This window comes from Humulus lupulus, chromosome 5, assembly GCF_963169125.1.
Source record: "Humulus lupulus chromosome 5, drHumLupu1.1, whole genome shotgun sequence".
NCBI lineage: Eukaryota > Viridiplantae > Streptophyta > Magnoliopsida > Rosales > Cannabaceae > Humulus > Humulus lupulus.
In genome coordinates, this window is record NC_084797.1 from 243,373,400 (window position 1) to 243,386,016 (window position 12,617).

Genomic DNA, 12,617 nt, shown 5'->3' on the forward strand with positions numbered 1-12,617 from the left:
ATCTGGGATCGAACTACTATAAATCATTGGTTTGTTTAGTTATTGCATTCAACTTATAAATTTTTATCGTTTTAGTGACTCCGTGTTGTTGGCTAAATCATCAGTCAACACAAATAAAAACTAATATTTTGAATGATTAAAGTCCAAATATTGAAGAATTGTAACCCTAAATTAAAATTGTATCTTATTTTATTGATTATATATAAAACTTTTAAAATATAAAATATTTTAAGTAAGGATACCATTTGTCAACCATGCATTCAATTGAAAATAAACATCATTTAACACTTCTCTATCAAGCATTATTAGAGGGCAATTATAGTTCTCAACATGATTGGTGCAACTTGCACCAATAATAAAATAAATTAGACATTGCCAAAGTACAATAATAGTATCCAACATGATCTTATATTGATTTTTGCCCAAAAATAAAATATATGAGATATTATACTAAATTATTTAATAGTAATGGTAAATATTCTAATAAATTTTAGGGTGATTCTTCATAACACCTTTGGGTGTACCAGTGCACTTTTAGTTTGTTTTCACTACCTAATAATTTTTTACTTAATTTTTTTTATCATCTTGTATTATTTATAGTATTTTATAATTTTTTTAGTAAATACTAAATAATTTAATTTGAAGAAAACAGAGCTCAAACAAGCTACTTTCCATGCGCATAAAAAATAATAATGATCACGAGTGTAACAAATTATTTGAACTCTATTTTCAATATTTTAATTATTAAGAATTTCTTGAAAAATTTATCGATATTTTAATTAACTTTAATGTACAAAATCATAAAAAAATGCCTAAAAAATATACCGAAAATAAAAAAAATGTACCAATACAAAAAAAAGGATGTTCATCTTAGAATTTATCTAAATTTTATTAGTTATTTAGGTGTTGTTTAATAACACTTAAAAAAAAAATAGTTTTTTATTTAATTAATTAAAAATTTAATAATAAAATATAAATTAGTGTTTAGTAATTTTATTTTTATTTATTATTTTAAAAAAATTTATTTAAAATTCATTAAATTTTAAAAATATAATTTTTTTCGATTATTTATTTATTTTTTTATCTAATCTTCAAATCACAACCTAATTTTATATTGTTAAACAAAAAATAAAATTAAAATATAAAATATTTCAAGAATGCCATTTGTACTCAAACATGCATTGACATGAAAAGATTGAGAACTATTACAACATATTTTTATGGGAATGAATGGAGATTGAGATTGGAATTGGAAGGAAAGTAAAAAACGTATCTTTAAAGATTCCATATCCATACAAAACTCCATGGCCAAAGCCTACTTAGGCACCACACCACACATCAACCCATTCGCCCACTCCACACTCTTCCACAAACGCTCGCGTCTCTCCTCGGCCGGAGCAATGCCGCCGGACCAGAACCCACCTCGGCCGCACCCGTCGCTAGAAATCGTCGACGGAACTCGTGGCTCGTTTCTACACGCGCTCAAGACTCTAGTCCGACCTTACACACCCTTCCCCTTCGTCGCCTGGAACCGCCACGTGGAAACCATCTTTGCCGCCTTCTTCCGGTCCGTCCCCGACGTCAGGCTCCGCCGCGAGTGCCTCCGTACTAAGGATGATGGTTCTGTTGCCCTCGATTGGGTCCCTGGCGATGATCGCAGATTGTCGCCCGAGTCTCCTCTTCTCATTCTTCTGGTTTGTTACTTTTGTTGTTTTGATATAGTTCGATTGAAAGGGAAATTGAGCTTGTGCATCAGCGATTCTAGCAAATTTCTTTAATTGCTTGTCTAATTTGATATGGTAACTAAGCAATTGTTGTAATTTGATGCTTAATCGCTTGTAATGGATTATTGCAGCCTGGTTTGACTGGTGGTAGTGATGATTCTTACGTGAGACATATGCTACTTCGAGCCAAAAGCAAGGGATGGCGTGTAGTTGTCTTCAATAGCAGGGGTTGTGGGAATAGCCCCGTTACCACTCCTCAGGTCAGTATACTGATATACTAATACTATGTACATTGTGATACACTGACCTTTACATGTAAATTACAGTACATTGAATCTTATTTCGTGTCAGGCCTAAATAAATATTGGGTCTTTTATCTGACCTTGTCTCACGTTTCCACCTTTTATCCCTTGAAATTACTATCATAGGTAGACCATTTAGTATGCAGTTATTTGCCCTTTTTCAGAGTTGATGATTAGCCATTAAAGCTTGATGTATCTTGAATACTGGAATTTAAAATTCTTGAGGGGGTTGGCAAGTGTTACCTAATATGTTGGGCTCTTTTGATCTCATTTGCCAAATATTGTATGTTGGTAGGCAAAGTAATGTCTTTTTGGGTTACCCTGACCCTGAATTACATTATTTTTAACTTATCAGGTCTGGTCTTTATTTCAGAATTGATGATTACCCAATGCCATTACTAAATCTCTGTGCATGTCCCACTATATTGATTATTACCAGCTGAGGTGGGCCAGTTAATTTAGTTATGCTCATTTTAGAATTGGTGATTAACTATAAAACTTAGTGGATCTAGGATTGTGAAATTTAAAATTCTTGTGGAGCTGGGAGGGAAGTGTTTCCTAATGCTGGGATCTTTTGAATCCCATTTGCCAAAGAACTGCTGCATTAAAAATTCATGCTATTTTCAGTTTTTTTTATCATGTTTTTTAATTGGATTGTTAAGTTGCACTTTTGAAGTCTGATATGCTAGTGACTTAACTAAGTTTGTAATAATTTCATAACACTGATCTGCAGTTCTATTCAGCTTCATTTTTAGGAGACATGCACGAAGTAGTAGCACATGTTGGTGCTCGGTATCCGAAAGCTAATTTATATGCTGTTGGTTGGTCTCTTGGTGCAAACATTCTTGTTCGCTACTTAGGTCAGGTGAGATGATCATTTAATCACCCTCGTTTTCTTGTACATATATTCCATACAATGCTCATGACTCACTTTCCTAATCTACGAGGATACATTTGGTTGGGAGTAATGAAAACATAGGAACAAGAATGGAATGGAATTAAGATTTAATACAAGTAAAAAAAAATTGATAATTTTTTTTTATTATGCATTAGAAAGACCTTTTCTTCTAATTTTTTTTTTGAAAGAATAGCTATTCCACCAAAATAGTCGAAAAACCATTCTATTGGAATGACATTCCAATATTATAATTTGCAACCAAACAAAGAAATGGAATGAATATGGATTTTGTTTTACTCCATTACATTCTATTCTAATACCCCCAACCAAATATACCCTTAGTTCAAGGTGGTAATTTTATGGTATAAGCTTGAGAAAGTAGTAAGTTCACTTAAAAAAGGGTTTCCCATAATGGGGATGGGGAACTCAAAGAATTGAACATTAATCTGCCAAGCACATCTAGTTGACAGTTATCAACTTGAGCTCCTATGATTGAGGCTTAATCCATTCGGAAGGAGAGTTTATTGTTTGATTTTAAAGGGATAAGAACTGCAATATATATATGTGTGTGTGTGTGTGTGTGTATTATTGTCTTTTGTTTGCCTTTACACTGCTCCAGCCTGCATTTCATCAATTATATGCTAATTGCAGGAATCTCATACCTGCCCCCTTTCTGGTGCTGTGTCATTGTGCAATCCTTTCAATTTGGTCATTGCAGATGAGGATTTTCACAAGGGATTCAATAATGTTTATGACAAAGCTCTTTCAAGTGCTCTTTGCAAAATTTTCAAAAAGTAATTCCTTGATATACCGACCTAGTTTCCTGAAACATTGCTCAAATTAACGAGTCCATTGATTGATGCTACATTGCAGGCATGCTCTACTCTTCGAGGACATTGGTGGTGATTTTAATATTCCAATGGCTGCCAAGGCAAAGACTGTCAGGGACTTTGATGAAGGACTAACTCGTGGTAAATATTTGTTTATAAAGCTGCTTTTTCTACCTAGATACAATTATATAATATCACTGCTGAGCGCATTCCTTAAAATATTCAATATACCTTTCAGTTTCATTTGGCTTTAAGTCAGTAGATGATTACTACTTCAACTCCAGTAGTTCAGATTCCATTAAAGATGTCTGCAGACCTTTGCTTTGCATCCAGGTAATACCAGAGTCATACCCCATACACACTTATTCTTGTCCTTTTACATCTCACTATATCATCATAAATCATTATGATAATCATCTGGTATAGGTATTAGGCTGGTTTCTTGACATTGATAAATGAATACTTGGCAGTTGATTCTCCACTCCACATAACGTTTTCTATTGAAGGTACCTAAATAGAAGATAGCTCACTTATAGTATATGGGTGGTAACCTCCTGTTAATAATGATTACTTAATAACACTGAAGAGAACATGCAAGAGATGTTAACTATTATCTACAAGCATCAGGAATGGACTTAGGGCAGTGTACAATTGAAGGACATAGTTGTTGCTACTACATTTTTTGTATTCTGTGTTGCATCCAGATTTTAAGTAGAAATTCATATTTGGTAAATATACCCTGAATTTCAAGGTACTGGTTCAGGAATTGTGTGTGTGTTTTCAGTAAATACCTTATATGAACTTATCATAATTATCTTTTTAATGGTTCACAGGCAGCAAATGATCCAATTGCTCCAAGTAGGGGAATTCCTCGTGAAGATATAAAGGTCCGAGGCATTCTTTCGCTCTATATAATAATACCACCTCCTAAAATCTTAATTTGTTTTAATACCATATGTCCCTATTACCTTGTGCTCTCTCCTATTCTGAGAATTCAATGAAAAAGAGAAGAAATATTGGTATTATTCTGATATAGAGTTCCCAATATATTAGGGTGATAAACTTTTCCCCAGCACAAATGTCATTTTCTTCCAGTGATGGCTCAATGAGGACTACTAGTCCAACCTACTTATCTTTACTCATTGTGTATTTTTTGTACATGTAATCTTAATCTTATCTCACACCTTTTGAAATATCCCATACAATTTCTCAGGCGAATCCAAATTGTTTATTGATAGTGACACCACAAGGCGGCCATCTCGGATGGGTTGCCGGTGGTGAAGCTCCCATTGGAGCCCCTTGGACAGACACTGTAGTCATTGAATTCCTTGAGCATCTGGAGAGAGAAGCATCATCTAAAGCTCTTTCATCTTCTAGTAACACAGGCATAGTGCACCACATGGAGGTGTAAATCATCAGCAAGTGCCTCATTCTCCATATTCAACATACTGGTACGATTCTTTTGTTTTTAACTGCTACCATTACAGCCTAGCAGGAAAATTGCACATTATAAAACATGAAAATCAATCAATTATATCTGGTGGTGAAGGTGTCCATTTGTGTTGATCATGATTAAAACTTTGTATACATTATATTGCTATCAAAAAATGAACATGATGTGATGTGATTCAGAAACTCTTGCAGTCTTTTTTTTGTACCCATTTGGATTGTCCTCTATATGTGAAGGAATATTCTTTTTCTTGATGTCTTTTTGTGAATCTCTTCAGTTGTTTTCTTACCCATATAATCCCACTTGTGTGATTTCTTCTCCACAACTGACTTTGTCAACACCACATCAATTCAATTGCAATTTTGCTATTAATGTAGACGATATTTAGATCTTGGACACTCACCAACTCGGATTGGATTATATACACACACATATATAGTATGTAGAATTTTCCTTTTGGAAGACGACCCCTGAAAGACTGGTCAAAAACAAAACCATAGCTTCCTTCTTCATTTGTTTTCTTTTATAAATTTTAAAATTTTATTATTAATCTATATATACAGCACACGAGATCTAGCTAGGGATACAAAATAGATGAAACTATGCGTGAGACTGTGACATTAGTCAAAATTTGAAAATTTCCTATTTTATCCTTTTTTTTTATTATGAATTCTTTATTTTATCCTTATTCTAGTTAAAAAAATTAGTTTCGTTGCAATCGCAATTAGGGCTAAGCATTGGGCGGGTTATAAAAATTTTAAATCGTTTTATGTAATAATCGATTTGGATTATCTAATTTATATTCCACCCAAATAAGGAAATTTTTTTTAACCCGTCCAACAGTTTGGGCTGGTTAATCCGCCAAACAGTTATAATTTTTTTTTTACAATATGTTGTTAGTGTAATTGTTATACATCAAGCTTCAAAATTTTAAAATTTTTTGTAGCTTTTAAAATATTAATTGAATCAACATTAAAGTATTAAACAAATATTTAATCTAAAAATAAAATGAAAATATGAAAGTTTAAAGTCTAAGAAAATATAAAAAAGAAAGTTTAAATAAAAATTTAATTGGGCGGGTTGGACCTATTTTTCAACCCACGGGTCAAATTTAACTCGGGTTTTTCGGCTTGGTTTTGGCGGTTTATTTAGGTTAGGTGGATTGCAAAAATTTTTGCATAGCTCTAATCGCAATATGATATAGTTTTTCTAACCCAATATTTTTTTTAAAGTATCTAAATAGTAATAACTTATTAGTTAAGAATGTTTAAAGACCAAATTCAAATTTTAAGCTAAAAACAAAAATTTCATGTTTTTTTATTATTCAAATCATTATTTCAATTTTTTTTTAAAATATTCTCCTACTCTTCTATTAAAAACCCATTAAAAATAAATAATAGTAGAACCAATCACAAAATTTGTATATACTAAATTCAAATTTTTAATTAAGAACCATATAATTTATAATTTTTTAATGACAAACCAATCAACTTTTAAATTTTTACTTTTGTTCTACCATACAATAACTAGAGGCAAAAGCCATGCCAAAGGAAACAAAGAAAAAAGAGAAAAGATTGGCTTATTGAGACACATGTGTGGATAAGGTTACTACTTTTGCTAGGACTTGACATAAACCAAGTTTGGTAGATGTGGATGGATAGGCAGAAGATTATTTGTAGGGCCCAACATGTCCCTTCTACACCTCACAATTATTGATTAATAATTTTAAACTTTTTCCAAAAAAAAAAAAAAAATAGAAAAATTCTTCTATAGGAGTTTCACTTTAAGCCCTACCGGTAAGGTTCTTAGTGTTTTTCGACCCGTGAACAGTTTTTGGCGCGACTTTTTTTTATGACCGTGTATATTGTAGCTATTTAGAACATCTTACAAATTTTCAGAAAATTTCGAATAGTTTACATTACTGAAAACTAGGTTCAAACATGTTGTTTTCCACGCGCATAACAAAACTTAGTCACGCGTGCAACAACATGTTTGAACCTAGTTTTTGGTACTGTAAACTATTCGGAATTTTCTGAAAATTTGCAGGATGCTCTAAATAGCTACAATATACACGGTCATAAAAAAAATTGCGCCGAAAACTGTTTACGGGTTGTAAATACTGAGAGCCCTACCGATAGGGCTTAAAGTGAAACCCCTATAAGAGAATTCCCCGAAAAAAATATAGTATTGTTTAATATCTCACGTTGTTAATAATATAATTTAATGTCGGGTGTCATATATTATGTTGAGTTTTTTATTAGATAGAATTTGGTAACATAAGAGCATTTTCAATGAAATACCAAAAACGTAGTAATTGTTATCTTTTAACACATATTAGCAAAATTATTATTCCAATGATATTTTGAAAAGTGTATCAAATTTTGTACAAAATTTACAAATAATTTCAACCAAATAGTTATAGATAAAAACACGTCAAGAACAAGAACAAGAACAATAAGAAGATGATGAGGTTGTAGTTGTTGATGATGAATCACTACATACATTAGAAGGATTATGATTAAGTTGGTGTGAAAATGGAAAGTAGAATTAGACAAAATAGATAATAATAAACATTAGACAATGTCATTGTTATCTGGTCTTATCTCAAGTGACACTCGTGTACTCATTCCCTACCACGTGCTTCTTTATGATTTTTCTAGAATATACTCTATCTAATTTCCATAATAATAATAATAATAATAATAATAATAATAGTAGGCAATCATTTGATATTCTTGGTAAAGTATCATTTTGGTATCTTCTGTTTTTAATAATGCTTATATGGTACTCTGTATTTTAAAATCGTACATATTTGGTACCCTAAACTCAAATTTAATTAATAAAATTTTACAAATTTAATCAAACTGCTGTCAATTATGTAAGTTTCAGATTTAACTTTAATTACTTAATTATATATAACCGATGACAGTTTGATCATATTGACAAAATTTTATCTATCGAATCTGAGTCTAGGGTATCAAATATGTATAATTTTAAAATACAGGGTACCATATGAGCATTATTGAAAATAGAAAATACCAAAATAATACTTTGCAAAAACATAGGGTACTAAATTAGTAAATTCCCATAATAATAATAGTAATATGTGCATGACAGTTTTTTCAATTAATTAAGTTTTATTATTTAATATTTAAGTCTATATTTTGAATATGCGTATTATTATTCTATGATTAAATATTGTTTTGAATTTTGTGTTCTACAAAATAAAATAAAATAGTAATTTATGCTTAATTTTGGTAAAAAAAAATTAAAATATAATATTTCATTCTCAGCTCATCGACTACTTTCATTATTTCTCTAAACCAATTCGCATTACAAACGACTTAAGAATTGATTAAAATTAAGTATAATATACTCTTTTGTTTCATTTTACAAAACGTATGTTCTGAACTGTCATTTAAAAAAATATAAGAGTCAATCGATAACTTTTACAAAACACATGATCCAAAATAATATTTAACCTTATTCTAATAATATTTACAATCTTCTCGTGCTTCTTTAGGCTGATTATTTTATTACCCTTATGGTCCCTTGGGCATGGGTAATCCGAATATGAAAATAGTAATCTTTACATATTTTATGTTTTATATATAAGTTTTGATTTTTTTTAAGCAAAAAATAAATAAATTAGGATTTAATTTATCTTATGAGATATAATATAAAATATATTAAATGGGTAGATTTTAAATTCTCTTGTATTAGAATATTTTCGAGCTTACAATTTATTAAATACAAAATAATAATTATATTCTCTTATTTCTTATTTTTACCATTATTCTCCTTCTTATTTATAATCGTGTTGAAATTTATAAATTAATTTTAAAGTAAAATATAATAATATAAAAAAATATGATTTATACATACAATCTCAAACCCAAATGCTCCTAATTAAGTCTTAATAATACAAGGATCAAGCCTTGTAAACATGGTTGATTGGAATTATTATTTTTATTGTACTAATAATGATTTTATAAAAGCCTGATTTGAGTTCAATGTGAAAATTTTGAGTCTTTAAGTAATGATTTTTTTTAATTAATTGTTTTAAAAAGAAATTAATGCCTAAAGACTATTAATATACGAGGGTTGATTATATGTCATGATCTGGTGTTATTTTAGTTGTCAATTTTAATGAACAAAATGATTTAGGAAAAAAAAATGCATATAATGTTTTTGAAATAATTTATTTTTTAAGATTGTAAAAATAATAGTCAGCCGGCTTTTGAGACTTGAGAGAGGAATGGGATTTACAAATATATTTATATAAATTATATATATATATATTTTATGTTGGTGCCATGTGCACCATACCTATATATAAAAAAATATATAAAAAATAATAATTATTTATATATTTATTCTATATAAATAAGTGGGTAGATAAGAGAAATTTTTTGTTTTAACGGTTTTTTATTTTTTTTTTCTGTTAACTTTAACGTAATATTTTTATATTTAACGGTAGATTATAAGCATGACTTAAACTTAAATAAAATTAAATAAATAAATAATTAAACAAATTAAAATATGATATTTTTGAGATATTTTACAATAATAATTATTTAAAATTAATAAAACCATATATTTTATAACTTAAATAAAATTTAATTAAACTTAAACTTAATATTATATTAAACATTATATTATATAATATTTTGTTGTCACTGTCAAATTTAAAAACTAGAACACACATAAACTTAAACAAAAAAAATTAATTAAAATATAATATTTTAAAGATATTTTATGATAATTTAAATAATTAAATCATATTTAATTAAAAATAATAATGACATACATATCATTTTTTTATCTTATAAATTTGTGTGATAGTTTGTTTTTTATCAAGTGATTGAAACTCTTTTTCTTCATCAAATTTATCAAAGGACATTGTGAGATACATTAGAAACTAAAGATAATTGATGCATGTATATTATTATCTACACTTTGACTTTTTCTATTATTATTTATATTATTAATTTATTTTTAAATATTAATTTATTTTATATATATATATCATGTAACTATGTAAATATATATTAATGTCAACGTTATATTTAGATGACATATATGTAGAGATTATTGATATAAATATTTATATTTACTATAGAACTATAATTCATTCTATCATATATATATATATTTAAAAACAGTGAACCAATTTTTACTAAAATTATAAATAATGTTTACAACTTTAAAACTAAGAAAACGTGCATTACACGTTACTTCTACCTAGTCTATATATATATATTAGATACAAATAACGTGCAAGTCATGTTTTTATAGTTTTATTTATAGAATTTATTAATTATTTTTATTAAATTTATATTAATGTCATATAAATTTTAAATAAATATGCTGTTTTAATTAAATAATTTTTTTTAAGTTTACGTTTATTCTAGTTTTTGAATTTGGGAGTGACAACAAGATATTATATATATTATATGTTTAATGTAATATTAAATATTATACGTGTATTTTAAATTTAAGTTTCTTGCTAATTTAAAAAAAAAAAACAATTTGTTGCTAATTGACAATAGATTATATTATATGTTTAATATGATATTATTCTAATAAGTGAGTTTAAGTTTAATAAAATTTTATTTAAGTTATAAAACGTGTGATTTTATTATTTTTAAATAATTATCATTGTAAAATATCTAAAAAAAAATATCATATTTTAATTTGTTTAATTATTTATTATTTTTAAATAACTATCAATGTAAAATATCTCAGAAATATCATATTTTAATTTGTTTGATTATTTATTATTTTTAAATAATTATTATTGGAAAATATCTATTTTTAATTTTTAATTTTATTTTATTTAAATTTAAGTGATGTTTACAAACTACCTTTAAATATATGAATATTCTATTAAATTTAATAATTTTCGTTATCTACACACTTATTATCTCTTCTATATAATAAGTGTGTAGATAACGGAAATTCTTAGTTTTAACGGTTTTTTATATTAACTTTAACAAAATATTCTTATATTTAACAGAATATTCTTATATTTAACATTAGATTGTAAACATGACTTAAATTTAAAAAAAATTAAATAAATTAAAATATGATATTTTTGAGATATTTTACAATGATAATTATTTAAAAATAATAAAATCATATATTTTATAACTTAAATAAAATTTAATTAAACTTAAATTTAATATTATATTAAACATATAATATATAATCTTTTGTTTTCACTGTCAAATTACAAAACTAGAACAAACATACACTTAAACAATCAAATTTAATTAAAATATGATATTTTAAATATATTTTATGAAAATTTAAATAACTAAATCATATTTATTTAAAAATAATAAAGACATACATATATTTTATCTCATAAATTTGTGTAATAGTTTATTTTTTTATCGAGTTATTGAAGCTCTTTTTCTTCGTCAAATTCACCAAATGATATTGTGAGATACTTTAGAAATTAAAAATAGTTGATGCATGTATACTACTGTCTACACTATGACTTTTTCTATTCTTATCTTATTTCTATTATTAATTTCTTTTTAAATATTATTGTATTTTATATATATGTCATGTAGCTATGTAAATATATATCTATATCAACGTTGTGTTTAGATATCATATATGTAGAGACTATTGATATAAATATTTATAGGATCATTCTTCAATAGGGACTTCACTTTAAGCCCTATCGGTAGGGCTCTCAGTGTTTCTCGACCCGTGAACAGTTTTCGGCGCAATTTTTTTTATGACCGTATATATTGTAGCTATTTAGAGCATCTTGCATATTTTCAGAAAATTCTGAATAGTTTACACTACCGAAAACTAGGTTCAAATATGTTGTTTTCCACGCGCATAAAAAAAATCAGTCACGCGTGCAACAACACGTTTGAACCAAGTTTTCAGTACTATAAACAATTCAGAATTTTCTAAAAATCGCGCTGATGCTCTAAATAGCTACAATATACATGGTCATAAAAAAAATCGTACCGAAAACTGTTCAAAAGTCGAGAACACTAAGAGCCATACCCGTAGGGCTTAAAGTGAAGCCCCTATAAAAGAATTCCCCAATATTTATATATACTGTAGAACTATAATTCATTCTATTATATATATATTAAAAAAAACAGTAAACTAGTTTTTATTAAAATTATAGACAATGTTTACAATTTTAAAACTAAGAAAACAGGACCGGCCCTGGGCATAAGCGGGCTAGGCCCGTGCCTAGGGCCCACCCCTACCCAGGGCCCAAAAATATCATGTAATTTACAATTTTACCAACTATCATCTTTTACCAATTTTACCAAATATCATGTAATTTTACCAATTTTACCAACAATTTTACAATTTAACAATTACTAAATATTAGTTTAATTTGATTTAAAATTACATAAAAAAATTACATATACA

At 27.6% G+C, this 12,617-nt stretch overlaps 1 protein-coding gene across 1 annotated transcript; it reads left to right on the forward strand.

The window, feature by feature from the left end:
• The first annotated feature begins 1,195 nt into the window (after positions 1–1,195).
• LOC133778692 (embryogenesis-associated protein EMB8) lies at positions 1,196–5,458 on the forward strand. The gene is made up of 8 exons (XM_062218698.1): positions 1,196–1,694; positions 1,856–1,984; positions 2,760–2,891; positions 3,576–3,718; positions 3,798–3,895; positions 3,993–4,087; positions 4,588–4,641; positions 4,968–5,458. The coding sequence occupies exons 1-8, from the start codon at positions 1,305–1,307 to the stop codon at positions 5,163–5,165; spliced, it is 1,239 nt and encodes a 412-aa protein (XP_062074682.1). The 5' UTR covers positions 1,196–1,304; the 3' UTR covers positions 5,166–5,458.
• Positions 5,459–12,617: the final 7,159 nt, after the last annotated feature.